Raw genomic sequence first — 20,063 nt, forward strand, 5'->3', positions numbered from 1 at the left:
TCTATCTTCTGTAATTATATATACATAGACCTCCAAATCCATACATACTAAACTTGTCTGTTTCCATTCCACAGAATGTGGGGTTTATGTAGACTATTATGATCAGTATTATCAAACATTGTGATTGCTGATTACATGTTTGGTAGTTCTGCTTTTAGCTATTGAATATCATCCATTTTACTCCTCCCTATGAATGAAATATGTTGGAGAAACGTTTTTGTCTCTATGTTACTTAATTACTGGATATAGTTGACGCTATACACTTGAAATGAATTGTATATATCCAATATGCATCCAACCTCAATAACTCTGGCGCCCTCTGCAATCTCGATTATCTTCTCTTGGTTTACAGGGGTGATGGTTTGGAAGGTTAAGGGGAAGCACACCATCTCTACTATCGGCTCATTCTGCAAATATAATAGCGCAAGCTCGTTAAAGACATTTTCTGGAAGAAAAGGCCGTTTAAATACGTACTACCAAATTCTTTTAAATAATTTATAGCGGATGAGAGGCAGAATAGTATCTCGAATAAAAAATGCTACGATATAAATAGTCCAATTCCAAGTTGACACAATATAATATACATACGTTTGTATGTAAAACGTTATACGTTTGTATGTAAAGCGGTCCCTGTGAAATCAATACACAACACAAACCGGTATACAATTAACATTTGCGCCATAAAACTAGATTTACAAATCAAATGCAAATGTCTGTAAAGTAATCACACAACTTGTTCAGAATGTGACATCACAAATTCAATGATTCGAATGGGAGTACGGAATGGCAATAGTAAAGTACAGTTACGCTTAGCACGAGAGCACGAAGCGCTCTTGTGAAATGTGATTTTCAAGTGCAACTGCTACGTGTTTAAAATATTGTCATGGTTTTACTCGAACCTTCACTTTCAACATCAAGATGTCTTAGATCCTGTATCACGTACCTGGATCGGGGAACAATGGCAGCAATAATCTTCCTGCTGGCCAGATGTGCAGTCACCTCGCCATCAAGAGGGGCATTAACTTTGGTTCTGACACGCAGACCAGCCCCGACTCCCGTTTGGAAGGCGTGAACGGCAACATACCCGTTCAGCTCCATCACAGCACTATTACAAAGCAAAACACCACGTGCAATTACGTTCCCGAAAAACAAAAGTATACATCCATGCCTGGTTGCTATTATGACGCGACTGGTGATATATTTTGTACGGGTCTGCATTGTTTCGATGACTTTTTTCTGTAAAGTAATGTTTGAAAACCATTTGGGTCAAATCTTGATTTAATGCGTAAATTTTGTTTTACGAAGTAGTCTCGATCATGAAATGTGTCTATTGTAATGATCGGCATGGTCAAGTGTAATATTTCCAAAAGGGGCAGTGGTATTTGTGTTCTTTACTCCGGATAGATTTATTTGTGACGTATAAAGGTAATACAACATCACTGTCTATATAATAACGTAAGTAATAGATATATATTCGTTGAATAGAATCTGAATTGAACACATATCTATCTTAGTGATTTCAGTCTTTCATTAGTTTTGTATCTGCACGGAATTGTAGAAATTATCATACATTCATAACAATTATAATAGAAGCAGATTTAAATGACTCAAATATTTGTGATTGATCAGTGTGTATTTTGTGTTCAAGAGCGTCATTCATTGTTGATATGATTCACATTTATGTTTAATGAAATTGTATTATTACCAATAGTGCAGCTTCAGAAGCACTGTATTTTACCTTGGACGAACTTTGAAAATGGCTTTGGCTTCAACCGGTGCGGATTGTCGTCTGCTTTCGAACAGAGCAGGGGTGACCTTGGCGATGGCATTGCCCTTGACCTTGATGGCGGCAGTGGCGGCGAGTCTGGCTGACACGGGCATACCAGCCTCCGTGGGGAGAAGAATGTCGGCATCTCCGAGGAACAGAGACTCGTGGACGTCAATTGGAACCTCGATTCCGGCCTCTGTCTCCTTGTACCTCAGGGACACTTTGCCTGAAGAATGAGGACGTGAAAGAGTAAATCAGTTTGGTTTTTAGGTCACTTTGATCGTTATATCACAATATAATGGAAGGATCATATGATAGGGGAAGAAGCAGAATTAGGACCCACAATCAGAGGTTTCTTGATCACCGCAGCGAACTGCAGTATCCTTTTGCAGAGATACATATGTTTCGAGTAAAGTGCTAATAAATAGAGATTTATTGTCAGTGTCGAACCGCGTATGAACAGAATCTTTCAGTGGACCGCCATTATATATAGTGCGTAATGACATGAAGCCATGTTGGTCGCCACACTTCGGTCACACATTCGAAAAAAGCAAAACAATAATAATATTGGGTACCTCATAGTTAAAGAAGCCATCTCCTTGACACCAAGTTTGCCGTTTTCGTGTCTTGCACTGACAACACTATCCCTACTGATAAACTGACTTAGACGGTTGTAAATACAGAAAATGTCTTTTATAAATATCCCGCCGTTGGGATTCAAGGCTGAAAAAACACAAGTGCTATCTCCCAAATGGCATTCCGGGACAAAAGGTTCCAAATTCCTTTTATAAGCCCAAGAAGTCACACTGGCGTCTCATGGCTGACTTTACGACATCGATTACGTGGATAGTTTCTCATACCATTAACCACCATCTTTCTGGCTTCGGTTGACTTATCTACTCGAACATCTACAAACTGATTATCACCGTTGTGCCATTGCTGGGTTATTCTATTTAGTGGTATGATTGGTTGGTTGATTGGTTTGTTTACGCCGCACTCAGCAATATTCCAGCTATATGGCGGCGGTCTGTAAATAATCTGGACCAGACAATCCAGTGATCAACAGCATGAGCATCGATTTATACAACTGGGATAAGATGACATGTGTCAACCACGTCAGCAAGCCTTGACCACCCAATCCCTTCAGTCGCCTCTGTCGATAAGCATGGGTTGCTGAAAATCCATTCTAACCCGAATCTTCAGGGGTCACCCGCTTAAGAACATCACTTTCCTTGTCACGTACGGGTGATAGGGATTGAGGAAACTTAAATATTCGCAAAGACGTGTACATGTTGAAACAGAATAGGTAGGAAATTTGTACCTGTAGTAGCCAATTTCTCCAGAGTTTCGTCCAATGAGAAGTAACGGAGTTCATGCCCGAACATCTTGACGTAGACGGAGCCTGTTGGAGTAGGAAGACGTCGCGGTTTCACCTTCAGCTGAAATGAGTTTAAATATTATTAAGGACTTGTCAACTATTGTAGAATATTAATTTCCCTTAAATTAATAAACAAGTTCAGTTACCATTAGAACAAGTTCGGTTACCATTAGAACAAGTTCGGTTACCATTTGAACAAGTTCGGTTACCATTTGAAAGGAGGTAACCAGGGTTAATGGTAAACTTTTATAAGTACCAGAAGTTATAAAGAAAAATGGGATGTTTCTTTAAGTGGAATTTAGAAGCTCGTATAATGAAGAGGAATAAAAAATAACCCTTTTCTACCCTTTGTCTGTGTGGCTCCATAGCCAGTATCTATAATCACAACCATCGGTAATGTCATCACACTGTACATCAACCACTTCACTTGTATAAAGTCAACTATCCTTCGTGTGTTTAGTTTCCTTGTGCATAATATTGTGTACGACTTGCTTGATAACGGCGTTAGCATCTATACCAACACGCCCTATCTATCCTAACGGCGTTAGCATCTATACCAACACGCCCTATCTATCCTAACGGCGTTAGCATCTATACCAACACGCCCTATCTATCCTAACGGCGTCAGCATCTATACCAACACGCCCTATCTATCCTAACGGCGTTAGCATCTATACCAACACGCCCTATCTATCATAACGGCGTTAGCATCTATACCAACACGCCCTATCTATCCTAAAATAGTATGTTCCTCTTCAACCTGGAATGTTGCCTGACGTCAACAACAAATGTGAAAAGTAGTACTTGCCCTCTCTGTGAGTTCCTCCACGTTTGCAGCGGTTTCAGGGCTCCTTCTGACTCTAGGCGCAAGGATGTCAAGGAAAGATTTCCTGTTTGTCAGGACGCCCTCAGGCCCGAACAGTTTCTCGAGAGCGGTTTCAAATCCCTCTGTGTATACACCAACCTGAGCATAATCACAAATGCAAGGTGAAACAGTGTGATGTAATAAGTCTCGCGATTTATCACGATTCTGTTGCCATAATTTTCACAAATACTATTTTTCTAATAACTTACCTTTACTACATTCAAATTTCAAATGGTGTTGTTGTTTGTTATATTTCAGAGCTTTGTTTTATAAGATGATATTCTGATTTAAGACGTAAGAAAGACTTGTAACCTCGAGGATGTTGGCGGACATGCCGAAGATGTGGGTGTTGAGCACGGTGCTGATGGCCTTGGGAAGGATGCTACTGTTGGAGCCAATGATGCCCAACTGGGCGCCAAATCCGACACGGATCTCAGCTAGAAAACATTGTAAAGGAGAGTAAATAGGAGTTACAATGGTGACGCTTTGGTAAATAAGTGAGTGAATTGGTCTAAGTCCGCTTTAAACAGTATTGCAGTTATATCACGGGCGAACCTGGGATTCGATCACAGGACCATAGCTGTTGGTACACAAATTCTGCACAGCTAATAAGCACTGGTCATACGACTGGGCCCTAGCGACTTCCTCTTTGCAGAAAAGCGTGCTGGATAGCTTGTGCGCATTCGTAACTATTCGTCCCTTTCCGTAACCTGAAAAAAGGACTCGTACCCCTCTCGTAGCCATGTCCGGGAGAAATATTCCCCCAGCCAATCAGAATGTGCGTATGTAGAGAAGAGATTGGGTCAAATAGTCAGTTGAAATATTTTTCATTTCGGCTCGCATATTTTTTTCCAAGACACTTCAAGTGTATTTTAATTACTGCATAGTCCTCCTGGGTTTCCTGATTTTTATAACCGGGATATATTTACATTATGGCGTAGGAAAGTATTTAAGCATGTTAAACATACTCTTTGAGGTAATTTCCTTGGCGTGGTTGCCATGTGTGTTTTCCAAGTAAACTAAAGTTACATGCCCTTGACAATAGTTCGGCGACTAGACTATTTCTTTCTCTCTCTGCGCTTTTCAAGTAAAATGGCTACGAGAGCGGTACGAGACTTCTTTCAGGTTACGGAAAGGGACGAGTAGTTACGAATGAGCTTGTGCGATGAATCAGGTAGCCATTTTAGTAAACAAGAGGATTCCGGAATGGGTCATTTGTCCTATGAGCGAGTGAGTGAGGTGGGTTTAATGCCACTTTGAACAGTATTCCATTTATATGAGGCGTCCGATACTTGATCTGGGTACAGTTAACGTGGGGTTTTTTAAAAATAACATCCAGGGGAGACAACTAGAGAGTGTAGTATATATACAACTTACGACTTGCACTGTACATCTCCAGGGTTCGGAAGGCGGAGTACTGCAGACCAGGGGCAACTTTCGGTGCCATGTGAATTGCTCGGGCGGACTCGAGGGCGCTGGAAAGATAGCATACATATACCGCGGCCTGACTGTACGCTGCTTTTGTCGAACTCACGTGTACGTTAAACGAGAAGGAGACTGCGTCATTTATGATGTAAAGTAACATAGGCATTAAGGTCTGTATATAATTATTCTTTTTACGTAATGACGTGCATGCATATGTGTGGATTTCATCCCCCTAGATGCTGAACACAAGGTAGGGAAAAAATATGTACCATTTCTGGGTGTCTGAAGATCGAACCATCGACATTCACCACAATTTCTATCCACTAGATCACTAGGCGTTAGATAAAACTGCATTAAAACTCCACGCTTCTCCCTGATAAACTTGGAGTGCAGTGCACTATAACGAATATATATTTTTTGCTTCACGGCTATTGCTGATGGATAACAATCACGAAGGCATTGGTGAGAAGCGAACTGATTTTCTATTTATTATTTGGCCTGTGTCTATTAACACTCCTTGTATCCTTTCACCAGTCTGCATCATGTAAAGTGTACTGTGTTAATGGCTTCTCCCAGCCATGCCCCTGTGATCGTAATGAGGTGTATAATGTTCATCAGTTTCAAATTGTGTCTGATGCAACATACGTTTTGCTACAATACTCAGGAGCAGTATAAGGCTAATGTGGTCTACATTGTTTGTTGTGGTTTGTCTACATGTTTTGTGTGTGTACACAGCCATAGCATCTATTGTAATCTGCAAAAACACACTGATCACTGGATTGTCCGATCCAGTCTCTATTATGTACGGGCCACTGTTATATAGAAGGAATACCGCTGGAATAAACAATAAAGGTAGCAGTGCGACTACAGGGGACTCACAGTGTCTGGAAGCAGGGATGGGTGGTATTGGCCATGGTCTCGAGGAAGGTGTACAGGTAGGACGCGACCTGGAGGTCGGGCTCACGTGCGATGTGGCGCGCAAACATTTCGATGATGGGCCTTGCTGGTTTGGCCTTCATAATGACAGTGAAGATAGCGATCCTGATGGCCGCGGAGTCTGTAGTCGTCATGAACACAGGGATGAGAGGCTCGATGACCTGATGGACAGACAGTATCACCTGCATACTGATTGACAAGGTAATGTGCTGATATTCACTCTCAGCTATATTCCAAATTCATGGTGGTGATCGGATACGTTGAATAGGACTTACCAGATTGGGTATGGTTCTAACGATTAACGGATCTTAGCTGGGAGCAATTTAGCAGTAAAGGGACACAACTCTGCCTCGTAGTCGTTACCTTATATTTCCTTCTATACTGTTTTGAGTCACCATTGCAAAATACAAGCAGAAAGGTGAATTGAAATCGGTGCATTATAAATGCTAGTAGTAGCAGTAGTCGTGGTGGTGGTGGTAGTAGTAAATTTAGTATAGTGTTTATATCTTACGAAAAGCATGGTCAATATTGACGACATCAATGGAAAATATCAAATACTTTTAATGAAAATGTATCCTCTTATGATTTATATTTCCCTCGAATTATGTGCGATAGTGATGCATAACTTGATGACGAATTGATATAACATAAACTGGAATACTGGATCCAGTAGGTGCCGTGCAGTACCGATGCAACCAACTCACCATGGTGGGAGCAAACTCCGCCATCCTGTGCAGGGCGAACACAGCCATGAATCTGACAATCTCTGGCAGGTCGGCGTCGGCGATGACGGTGGTGCAGATGGGGATGAGTTCAGGCAGACCGGCGTTACCTGCTGTCTTCAGTGCCATGATCTTCGGTTCCACTCCGGCTTTGCTCAGCTGGGTTCTTATGAGCTGCAAACAGAAGCAGTGTAGAAACGTCAGTTTAAGTGAGTGAATTGTGGTTAAAGGCGCTTTGAACAGTTCTTCGGTTACATCAGGGTGCGTCGACTTAATGTGAGAGAAAAACCCGAAGTAAATCAGATATGAGAGGCAAATTTCTTTGGAAAAACTGACAGAACGGGTCTGGTGCTGACACACCTGGAATCACATAATCATCGGAACCTGGGATTCGAACCTACTCCAATGATGCTGCCACGTCTGTTGGACCTGCGTCCCCTTTTAAGGGGGTGAAACTGGTGATAAACACTTGGAGAACATAAATCAATAAACAGGATAGATCTGGCGAAATCCCCACACTAGCAAATGAAACAGTAGTAGCGAACTATGCCGTGTACAGGACAATGGATAAAACTGGTTGTAGTTTGATACTGATACTGATACTGACACCGCGGGTCTAGACTACTAGTTGTCCGACTTCCATTTTTGTGGAAGTTGCGATGGCTGAGTTGGTTAGGCGTCTGACTTTGTGTGCTGGCGAATAGGTGACTGACTGAGGGTGTGGGTTCGAATCCCGGATGGGACTCAATCCAACAAAAGTACTACAATCTGTACTGTACTGAGAAAGTGTAATCCAAAACATATGTTACATTTGACCACTTTCTAAATGCCACTGTGTATTTATAGGTAATTGTAAAGTTTTGATTTTACCAAAATTTTAATAACTGGTTCATTTATGAGATTTTAAAATTTACGTTAGAATGACATTATTCAAAAGATGACCAGATAGTCAGCTGGTGTAACGAATCATGGAAATATATTACTCTGAGAAATGCGTGAAGACTTAGTTTCAGTATAGCAATACACCCTGAAGAATGATCCTTGGCCTACCCCAACAATCCTTGATCGGGTCTCACTGTAGAGCTTCGTCACATCTTGCTGCCTGGTGAGCAAATGTTCCTTCAATGCCGCGAGTTCTTCCCTGGCGATGGAGTCCTTCTCGTGAACCAGTATCTCGGTGAAGGTCGGGATGGTTTCAGACAGGGTCTTGAGCTCGTGCCTCTCTGTAGCTACCAGCTTGTTGGCGATGACACCAATGCTAAGCCAGACCGAACGCACGAACTGTGGTTCCTCGCTTTCTCCCAGATCAGTAGCAACAGTCTGGACAATAACGACAAAAACGTCATTAACAAACAGAGTTATATTGATATTTTACTCAACTAGTTTACGCTTTTTGCACTGTTATTGACAGCGGTCAGACAAACGAAATGGCCTTTGGTCAAGTACTCCCGACACCAAAGGCTATTATTTAACTATTTTTGTGGTCAGTTATAGCGTTTTACACCCGCTTTAGCAATGTTCTCACAATATCAAATCGGGGGAGAACAAATATGGGCATAGTAAATAATGAATATAGTCATTACACTATATTTGAGTCTTAAGGGACCTAGTTTCTATGTATTTAATGCTTATGTACCTGAAGAAATCGCGTGTTTATTTTTCAACGGGATTATAAACAGAGAGGTAGAGTAAAGAAGATGGCTCACCACCAGTCTGTCAATTAGGCTGCTGTTGGGTTCGTTTGCCATGGCGATGACGTTGATGAGGCCGGCGCAGTCAGTGGCGGGGATCTTCTTGGCCATGCATGTCTCAATGATCAGGTTGGCGGACAGGTAGTTGCCAGTAGCAGCCATGCAAGTCCACACAACCTTCCTGATACATGGGACAATTGCATTGGTAAACTTTAGTTGTCGGTTAGTACGTTACTTCTTTAAGTTAAATTTAGTAAGTGAGAGTATGGTTTTACGCAATATTTCAGCAATGTCACAGCGGTGGACACCAGAAATGGGCTTCACACATTGTACTCATGTGGGGAATCGAACCCGGTCTTTAACCATTGGACTACCCCACCGCCCAAATGGCATTTGGAAGCTGGTATGATGAAGACGAACACTTTTTTGTGGATAGACAATTTCTTTATTGCAATAGAAGCTACGTTTTGGTGTATATCCTGACATCCTTATCAAGCAGTGATGTTACTGCATTGTCGAAAATGTATGCATGTATCGATGCATGATTGTCATCCTATGAATACATTTCTTATCGTAATTGGACCGCCTCCGTGGTGTAGTGGTTAGAGCGTCCGCCCGGAGAGCGGAAGGTCGCGTGTTCGATGCCCGGCCGCGTCATACCAAAAGACGTTAAAATATGGTACTTGTTGGTCCCTGCCTGGCGCTCGGCAATAATGGGTACAACAAGGACTGGTCGGCTCGGAGTCAGTATAATGTGTCTGAGTGGGGTATTCACGCTTCACTGCGGCATGGTATCTCAGTGGGCTAGCACTATAAAACCAGCTTAAGTCTGGGCTAGTACAAGCAGCCGCACATACACATACACACGCATGCACGTCGTCATATGAGCCAAATATTCTCAAGCACGACGTTAAACCCAATTTCACCTCACCTCACCTCTTATCGTAAGTATGTGCTTGCTTTGTTTCGAGATTGGGAAAAGTATGGTTACCCGATGAGTGTAGGCCACTTAAACTGATGCCTCACCTCATGGCCTTCTCATCATCCGTTTCCGCAGTCTTGGGCATGGCGTAGGTCTCCCAGATGTCAGTGAGTATCGTCACGTTGGCTCGCCTCATCATGGTCACGGCGATGACGGGGAAGAGAGTCCCCTCACCCAAAACTGTTGGTCCCGTCATGCTCTGCGCGGCAGTCTTCAGGGAGTTGACAATCTACAATGGCATACATGATTGCCAAGGACTACATACGGTTAATGGATCACTGACAAATTCCAGTTCTCTTCCTCAGGTTGTGAAAACCAAACGCATCACCCATGGCGCTACTCAAGATAAAGCCAGTGAGTGATTTGGGTTTAAGCCTGCTTTGGGCAAGTTTCCTGGTTTAAATCACGAGAAAATCACAAAGCGATGCAGGTCTGTGGTGTAACCCACGAGTACTGCTATGGTAACGACAAACCTTGAACCCTAATCTGGGCGAAGCGGGATTCGAACCCATGATCATAGTTTCCTGGAGTGACAAGGGACGTAACTAGGTCATTGTTCTTTCAGTGTCCATTGTTGTCATTAACAATTAATTTATACTACATGTTTAACAATGATGTATAATTTACACCATAACTACTTTATTGATATTGGTTCACGGGCATCTTGAAAACATCTTGATCTTGGCTGAAAGCAATACGTGTGTACAAATTGAAAACATCTTGATCTTGACTGAAAGCAATACGTGTGTACAATATACAAATTGTGATTTGATATTCACGGTACGGTGATTTTCTCTGTTTATTTAAGTCAACGACAATTTTACGGACGAGGTTTGAGTACTAGTATATTTTATTGGAATCATGGTGTCTGACGTACATGTCTAGCCAGGATACGGATTCAGAACACCACTGGAGGTGCTACCAACTTACGTATTTCTTCCTGGAAAACATCATCTCATCTGTGTTGGGGATCTTCTGGGTAGTCGCAGCAAATGGGTACTGGTTGTCAAGGATATGTTCCGGCACAAACGTGATGACAGATCGGGGCACCATGGTCATTCCGGCGATACGAGTTATTTCGATGCTGTCAGTCAGATCCGTCGCCTCGGTCAAATACATTGTCTGGCTGAGAACGAAAATTCAGAAATGAGCTTCCATTTAGATTTAGAACCACTACAGATACACGCGTAACATGTTATGTATTATAGATAGGGTGAGATTGAGACTTGGTATATTATCAGGAAAGTCACAAAAATATGCTTTCACATTATAACTGTAAATTAGCCGTAATTTCTTCCTAATTTAGTTACTGTTCTGTGCTCTGATATGAAAATGATTAGGTTCTTCTAGATGTCACAGGGGATCGTCAAAGGTTCACCGATGTCAAGTGTTCCGACAGTCAGTTCCAGGAATACAACAATAATCCCTTGTGAACCTACGTGATGATGTTTGAAATGTACTCGCCAGAATACAATCTCCCAACCTCCACATATCAAATAATAAGAGGTAGTCTATGTTTGAACGTACTTAATGATGGTTGAGAAGTGGCCACGTTCGGCGGAGTACGGATAGAAGCTGACGTAGCTCTCCCCCACGGCGCTCAAGATGACGAAGTTCTTCCTGTTGCCCTTCAGGGTGTAGCGGACCTGCGCTCCCTCCGTCAGGGCCAGAGTCTGAAGGAGAGGGTCAAATTCAGATCATGAAATATGTGTCGTGTTCATACTACGCCATACTGTATATAGTCATTGTTCAGTCCGACCCTCGGACACTGACTTATAACCACAGTCCAAAACACACGTCTCATGGCACAATCTAGTTTGCACGGTTATCTTCTTCTACAAATGCATACCCGACACCCAGAAGGCATACTGACTCAGCAGCCCTCGACCCCATGAATCAAACAAGCATAGTTCATTGACCCAGCAGCCCTCGACCCCTAAATCAGACGCATATTGGACCCAGCAGCACCCCGCGCCCCTAAAGCTGACTCAGCAGCCCTCGACCCCATGAATCAGACGCATATGGATCCAGCGGCCCTCGACCCCATGAATCAGACGGATATGGGCCCAGCAGCCCTCGCACCCCTACATCAGACGCATATGGACCCAGCAGCCCTCGATCCCATGAATCAGACGGATATGGACCCAACAGCCCTCGCCCCCCTAAATCAGACGCATATGGACCCAGCAGCCCTCGCCCCCTAAATCAGACGCATATGGACCCAGCAGCCCTCGATCCCATGAATCAGACGGATATGGACCCAGCAGCCGTCGATCCCATGAATCAGACGGATATGGACCCAGCAGCCCTCGATCCCATGAATCAGACGGATATGGACCCAGCAGCCCCTAACGTCTCACCGTCTCTGCCATACACTCCGCACACTTGTGTACGGAGAACATGCTCTTGTACCAGGCAGGTCTCATGGAGCAGTTCTCGAAGTCCTTCGTCTTGGTGACGACCATGGTTCCCTCAGGCACCTCGAAGTTGAACTCCGGATCCTCTACAGTGTACTCCGTGCGGCACACGCCTGACGCGCTCATCTGCCACATAGTAACGACAATGTGTTTCAGTTAAGGAGTTGTGGCAGGCCATGACAGACAAAGGTGATCAACATTTCTTAATCCGCTAACAATTAGTTTCACTTCATTCACACGGGATACCTCTTATACAAAATATATGGTTTCTTGGAAACATCCGCTAACAATTAGAAAACCTAAGGTGATGCCACTTCATTCACACGGGATACCTCTTATACAAAATATATGGTTGGTGCTTTGGAAACGCTGATACGCTACAGCGTTTCTATTCGAAACAAATAAGGTATTCATAAACATTGAAAATCATCAGACAGGGGATATCAAGCGTTTCTATTACAAATCGTAATGCCCGCACCTGCTTCTTTAGAAGGATACCAAAGTCATTCATAAACATGGCAACCTCATCAGACATCAACTTATTTCGAATATAGAAGTTGCAAACTGGCAACCTCATCAGTACCATTCAGCATATTTGTATTTTTAATTACCTTGGTAACTAAAAATAACATTTTACATGCGAAAGCCTTTATTGTGTTCGGGAATAGATACGTTTAAATTAATGAAGGAGATCGCGCAAATCCACCACCCAATGGCTCCAGGAACCCTGAGTACTATCATTGGGATGTGTCGCTCAGGCTTTACCTATCACCTTCGATATTCATTCACTTTACGTTATCTACAAAAATGTAAATCTACTAAGCTCCCTTTGTGACAGTGCGCTAAGGGTTGATTTGCTAGTTCTAGTATGTGATCGTCCTTTCAGCGACCCACAATACCAACGACTGATGTTTGTATTCCAGGCTCCAACAAACAGTGTTAGTTGCCATGGCCAGAACGTCATCCACAATGTGAAGTATTTTATATTGAATGCTGTGTGAAGCACATGGACAAAATCACACGTAAGCCATATTTTTCTGCAACCTTGTAGAAAGAATTGATTCCACTAAATGAAAATTTCTGAAATATGTTAAACCTACTCATCTTCAAAACGTGGTCGATATTAAATTCAATGTGATATTAAATTCAATGTGATATTAACACCTGGAAACCCCTCACTTCAAAATATATTTTGAAAACATGAATATTGATATAAATATCTAAGATATAAGCAATACCTGCATGACATGTGCGTGGTCAACGTATGGGTAGTTGCATACTAATCTCGTACGTCACACGAGTGCCGTATCGCGTTGACCTGTGTCGTAACGACTTGACCTGAGATTCTAACGATTTGATTGGATAACCGATGAACTCTCAATTAGGTCACATTCTGACGTAACTATTTTTTCATTGATAACAAACACGTGAATTCATTCCTTCTACAACTTAAATGCATTGTGGGAATGTAAAAATCGCGAACGTTGCCGTGTCGCTATTTAATTGTCAGTTGAACTGAGACATAATATCTGTTGAAAAACGTAAACGCAATGTTTCCACCGAATATAGCAACTGCAAACCAAGAAACGGCGATGGCAACTGACATGAATCGTGTTTCGCCTACACACCCTATAACTACGTCATTACAGTGACGTCATGCAAATATTGTACTACAGTACAAAACTCTTCCGCAACCTCTTTATGAAACCGGTTTCGGTTTGAAACCAAAATATTAACAAAAATACGCTATTTTGTCAATTTAATGCATGTAAGACGTGCAGATACCATAGGAAGAACACTCGTTCCGTATAATTCGTATGTAATGAGACCTCGTGTAGTATTCTCTATGTATCCCCAGGTGGCTTCAGGTACTTGGTCTCAAGGAAGAAACAAGGATAGCAACGGATAGGATTATCCAATAACTGTTGTCATTATATATTACAGAACAAATATCTTGACAAGTTGTTTTGGATAAGTTGTGATCTTACATGTATATACGAAGCGTAATTTTAAATGATGCTAAACTTGTTTCCATGTGATATATTAAGTTCGACATTTGTCTGAAACATGTCACCTCGTATGCAGCGTAGACAGGGGCCTCCGCGCTCTCCATGACCGGTGTCCATCTCTTGTCCAGGTTGATCTCCATAAGGCTGAGAATACCTCGTTTGATGTTCACTGACCAGTAAGCCTCGTTCTCGGGTGTTTTTATACCAGTGACATGACCCATTATATAGCTGCAGGACAGAGCAAAGGGAGATAATGTTACGGCGGTGGAGTGGGTATGTGCGGTTACATTTCATTCAGGTTAAATTGGATTCCGTTTTAGAAGGGGTCCAAATCAAACTGCACCGGTCGTAAGAGGCATCACAAATGAACGAAGTAGTCTGGCCCTCTGGTTTTCGTACCCTTTGGTGTGGGTCGTTGCCCACAATACCGACCACTAGATTGACTGGTCCAGCAGGGGCGTAGCTACCATTATAACAAAAAGCCCGGGCTTTCACATGCTTATTGCTTAGAAAGTTGGATAAGCCCTCAGTACTATCTGAATATAAAGCTTTGAAACCTATCTGGCTCACTCGAAAAAATGGCCTGCTACGCGACTGTTAAGGATCGATTTTTCACAGGTCATAGAGGTGTAATACACTTGCATGCGAAGTTAAATAACACACTAACACACACAAACACTAATGTTTCGTCAACACATCTTTAAACACCCCTGTATCTATGTTTCGCCTACAAACCCTATAACACACCTTTTATCGCCGTGTTGCACCTCCACAGCCTATAACACCCCATATATTCCCGTGTTTCACCTACACAGCCTATAACACCCCATATATTCCCGTATTTCGCCTACACAGCCTATAACACCCAATATATCCCCTTGTTTCGCCTACACACCCTATAACACCCCATATATTCCCGTGTTTCGCAAACACAGCCTATAACACCCCATATATTCCCGTGTTTCGCATACACAGCCTATAACACCCAATATATCCCCTTGTTTCGCCTACACACCCTATAACACCCCATATATTCCCGTGTTTCGCCTACACAGCCTATAACACCCCATATATTCCCGTGTTTCGCCTACACAGCCTATAACACCCCATATATTCCCGTGTTTCGCCTACACACCCTATAAAACACCCTATAACCCCACGTTTCATCTACCTGAATGTAAAGGGCTCCATGAGGGTCTTGTAGACGGCAGGACAGAAAAACCTGCTCATCTTCTCAGGGTTTACTTGTTCTCGAGTAGGGTTAACATCACGGATGGCGTCGTTCATGGTGAATATCTCCAAATCTTCCAACTAGTACAAAAATATATATCTTGAGTAGATATTCTGTCGATGTATTGATAAAAGAAGTTATGATATACTGAAACCATTACTGTCGGAAACCTCGACTTCAGAGCGAGTCTGGTTCAAGATGAGTGAGTTTGTCAGCGAGTGAGTATGGTTTTATGCTGCTCTTAGCAGCAGTATCATTGCAGGAGACACTAGGAATGGTTTTCATTATGACATTGTACCCATGTAGGGAGTTGACCCCGGGCCTTCCACCTGACAAGTGAACCCTATATTTACCAGGCTATCCCACTGTACATATTGTTTAGAAGACCTTAATAGCCTGATACAGCGGTTAACTAGGCTCGATCCAGTGAACCTCATTAAATCGAAAACTCAGTGCTCATTGCAGCTACGCAAAGATTTGAGCGAACGATCTTTCGTCCGACCAATTGGAGAGTTGCTTACTGCACGCGACGGCAATATTTGCAGCAAGCAGGTCCTAGAGAGTGGTCACCCTTTAAAGTGCCATTATTACGTTACAATGCAATTCGTCCATTAGTTTCATTGGACGATTTCATTTGGAGCCGAGCTGTCAGCTCAGAGTTTACCCGGGTAAAGACTGTTCTCTTTGGCATAATACCCGGAGTATATGATAGTTTTGATAGATAGTGTCTACCTAAGTTCCTATTGCAGAATAATGACTCCGCTCTTACTACGCTCAGATACTCGGAACACACCGGTGACGGAAATGTACTAGGCCTTAGACGTAAAATATTTTATAGGTCTTAACTCACTCTTAGCTAACTTAACTTATCCGCTTTATTCTATCCTTTGTGTGAGACCAACCTGAGCAATGATCACTGACGCCGTGGTGAACTGTAGCCTGACGTTAGCGGTGACTTTGACCCCTGAGTATACCTTGCTGGCTCCTGGGATGCCAGTCACTGTCTGTGCCATGTAGCGATACACATACTCCCTCTTACCCGTGTAGCCTGGAGTAGAGACATACATAACAAAGCGTTCGGAATACAGTTGTTTTCAGCATCTGCGTTTTCTGTGACAATAGTAGCCTCTGAGTTCGGAGCAACTACAAGAGCTGGTCCCCACTTTTGTTACCTTATGTTGGCGTGCACGAAGTCAGAGTTCCACACTAAATTGTAACACAGACATTTGGTCGGGGGAATATATTTTGGTTTGTCTTTTTTAGCATCTAAATGCATCATGATTTCACGCCTGTTTCAGCTTCATTTCTAAATAATCAAAAGTAAACATAATACACATTGTTTTTCTTGATTTTCGTAAGTGTTTGACCTAGCACGACATTCCTGCCAAAGAGTTAAATAGTAGGTTGTTCAGACTCAAACAATTTAGTAATCAAACCAACCACCAGCGAATCGATTAAATTGCAAGAAATCAATAAGGTTAGTGTTACTGCATATATAGCAAACATTTAGTATTGAATAAGAGTAGCTTACGTTTCATCCTACAAACTCAACATCGTACACTATTATATAATAGTCGAACACATTTATTCTGATCTGGACATATGTCATTAACGAAATCTTTATCCATGAACTGAGAAACGAGGTCACAAATGTTCAGTGTACAAACCACATTACTGAAAACATCAGTTCAAACACGAAAGTAACAGAACAACACTTACGCGATTCCTCCAGTGTCGGGGCTGTAACAAAAATATCATATGTAGTTGTATATTGATTAAAAAGAGTTTGTCATTTTGTCATTTTTCAAAGAGCTTGCTTGAAAATCTGAACCTGAGGAAGCAAGCTGGTGACAATTGGGCTTGATTTGCCCATGTATACCACACAACATATACATGTTCCACACATCACCACACACAATATATATATGACGTATATATGCCACACATCACACAACAACACACATACACAGACATAGATACAGATACAAACACATAGACATATATATGCAGCACAATTTGCAGACATTTCAGTTACTCTGCCTGGAATATCATTCCTAATATGTGACGCTCCTGATTGTGCAGGAAAAGATATTGTCTCATCTGCCTAACGTGACATACTTTGTCGTTTGTAAATAAGACATTATGTCAATATGTTGTAAATATGAAAAATAAAATATTTAATATTACCACAAATGTTTTACTTTTTACGTTTACAACTTGTTCAGAAATTCATATCAGAAATTGTTAAAATACCATATGGCTACATTCATCTCGCGCTCCAATAGTTTTAATTGACTTGAACTTCAAACATTTCAATGTTTGACACTGCATTCAGAGCTACTGACACATGCAGGCTGTCTATGTCTTTTTCCATTCAACATTCCCTCGATAATATAAACGATTATGCCCAGGTGCATATATGGTGTTAATTCAGTACATTACAAGATTAATGAAACTACATTTAAGAAATAACAGTAATTAAACCTTCCAGTAATATGAACTGATATTTCAGAGAGTAATTATGGTTACGGTAAAAATATTCTAAAAATCACTTATGCATCACAAAACTCATTAAACGACATTTTCAAAAACCTAATTTTAATATTCCCGTCAAATTGATATTTTATACTGTAATAAATGGTTAAAGCAAATGATCACCAAACCGTTTATACAATAACAAAACGTATGAAACGACATCTATGAAATAGCATCATTTAAACATTCCCGCCATATGCACCGAATTGATATTTTATACTGGTTAAGGCTTCTGCTTACCAAATTGGTTCAACATCACAAGACGTAGGAAACATCATTTGAACAATAGCATCATTTAAACCTTCCCGTAACATTATAGTTAAGGCAAATGCTTAAAACACTATCTATACAAATGTTAAACTGTACTTACTTGCCACCCCTAGAGTGAGAGCGAACACCAAGAGAGACAACATCGCTGCTATCCACCCTCGCCGGTTCTACAATCCTGCCATCACCACGGCTTAATATACCTTCCGTTTTCCCTTCAACTTCGGAATTTTCCCCCAACCTTTCACCCGTCCCTCAAAAAGCGCCTGTGCAGCAATCTGTGCCCCGCTTGCACTTGTAGTTTACAAGTCGTGCAATCAAAGTGCGTGTGTACGTCGGGGTCCATTCCCGACGTCTCTCCATCTGTCAGTCAAAGTTTGAAACTTGACATTGTATGTCATTCTACCAACCTGTTATGGGTTATCTGGTTTACTAAAATGACTCGATAGGGTGCGTTCTTGTAGAAATTTAATTCAATATGTTTCAGTCAACATTTTACGAATCATGTGTCTAATTTGCACTGAAATATGCTTAACACAAAGTCGATGTTTTCGTGAAACGGTATTTTTCAGAGGTTCACCAGATCTCAAACAGGGACTTATCTATAAATGTCTTAGTTCCAGTTCTAGAGCGGGACACAGGTACAGCAATAGGTGGTCTTCAGTTCTTATTTTCTTGCCAATATTCCTGGAACAGTCTTAGTCACATACAACATTTTGATACGTCAGATACGGCCTACCCATGAAACCTGGGAAACATACATTTGATCTCAGTCAGCAGATAATATACAATCCTTATAAAAACAATATATATACTGAGTCAAAAAAGAAACTTCACAAAATGTAATTTGAAAAATAATGAATAATTTTTCTCTGATGATACATCTATGTATCCGAAATGGGATTCCTATCTTTCGACTCTAGAAAAACCGTTAGCCAAACCCACTCAAACCCATCCATTTGTCGTGCAAATGACGTTAGTGCCAAATCAGGTTTTGCACGTGCAGTCGATCACGTGATCTTCGCATCGAAGTTTTCTTCATAGGCACGTGTTTGCATTGGCCTCAAGAATTGAAAAATCACTTTTAAACCACAGTTCTAACGGTACTTAAAAGGCCACGATTGTCAAATGTGCAACGTAAACGTGCCGTTGGCATGTTGCAAGAGCAATGGGATGCAGCCGTCGTACTGTGTATGACTTGCGAGGTCGTCTACAACAAACTGGCACCACTTCTGATCGCCCAAGGTAGGGTCGTCCACGTGTGACGTTACGAGCAGAAGATCGTCAAATCGTCCTACGTCACCTACGTGACAGATTTCTGCCGGCTACACGAACAAGGGCTGAGATGTTTAGAGGTCGACTGTCCTCACAGACTATTCGAAATCGGTTGCGGGCTGCCAATCTCCATTCTCGACGTCCATATCGTGGGCCAATATTGACGCCGTTTGATCAACGTCAACGTCTGCTGTGGGCCAAACGTCACCACCGATGGACCCAGAGAGACTGGAATCGAGTCGTCTTTAGCGATGGATCCAGGTTTACCCTCAGATTCGCGGACGGCAGGCATAGAGTCCGGAGACGACGTCGTGAACGGTATGCCAATTGTTGTGTACAGGAAGTCGACAGATTCGAGGGCGGAAGTTGCATGGTGTGGGGTGCTTTCTGTGGGAACCACCGTTCTCGACTTCCGGTCATCCGTGGAAACCCCTCACAGCTGCTGCTTACCGCGACCAGGTGTTCAACCCTGAACTCGTTCCTTTCATGGCGGCTCGTGGCCCAGGTCTACAGTTCCAGCATGATAATGCTCGGTCGCATACCGCGATGTTGACACGAAATT

The 20,063-nt window shown here is 42.2% G+C and overlaps 1 protein-coding gene across 1 annotated transcript in view; it reads right to left on the minus strand.

Annotated features, from left to right (window-relative positions):
- The window catches only part of LOC124291934, a 30,649-nt gene extending 12,181 nt beyond the window's left edge, over positions 1–18,468 (minus strand). Inside the window, 20 exon segments of the mRNA XM_046729019.1 lie at positions 300–428; positions 940–1,105; positions 1,739–1,994; positions 3,090–3,207; positions 3,955–4,110; positions 4,324–4,448; positions 5,389–5,486; positions 6,316–6,533; positions 7,077–7,268; positions 8,145–8,414; positions 8,801–8,966; positions 9,812–9,996; positions 10,698–10,893; positions 11,295–11,440; positions 12,128–12,310; positions 14,259–14,421; positions 15,365–15,504; positions 16,327–16,472; positions 17,144–17,164; positions 18,330–18,468. Coding sequence (XP_046584975.1) covers positions 300–428; positions 940–1,105; positions 1,739–1,994; positions 3,090–3,207; positions 3,955–4,110; positions 4,324–4,448; positions 5,389–5,486; positions 6,316–6,533; positions 7,077–7,268; positions 8,145–8,414; positions 8,801–8,966; positions 9,812–9,996; positions 10,698–10,893; positions 11,295–11,440; positions 12,128–12,310; positions 14,259–14,421; positions 15,365–15,504; positions 16,327–16,472; positions 17,144–17,164; positions 18,330–18,372 — 3,117 coding nt within the window. The 5' untranslated portion in view covers positions 18,373–18,468.
- Positions 18,469–20,063: the final 1,595 nt, after the last annotated feature.

Source organism: Haliotis rubra, unplaced genomic scaffold (assembly GCF_003918875.1).
Source record: "Haliotis rubra isolate DU_JTF1 unplaced genomic scaffold, ASM391887v1 Scf502, whole genome shotgun sequence".
Taxonomy (NCBI): Eukaryota; Metazoa; Mollusca; class Gastropoda; order Lepetellida; family Haliotidae; genus Haliotis; species Haliotis rubra.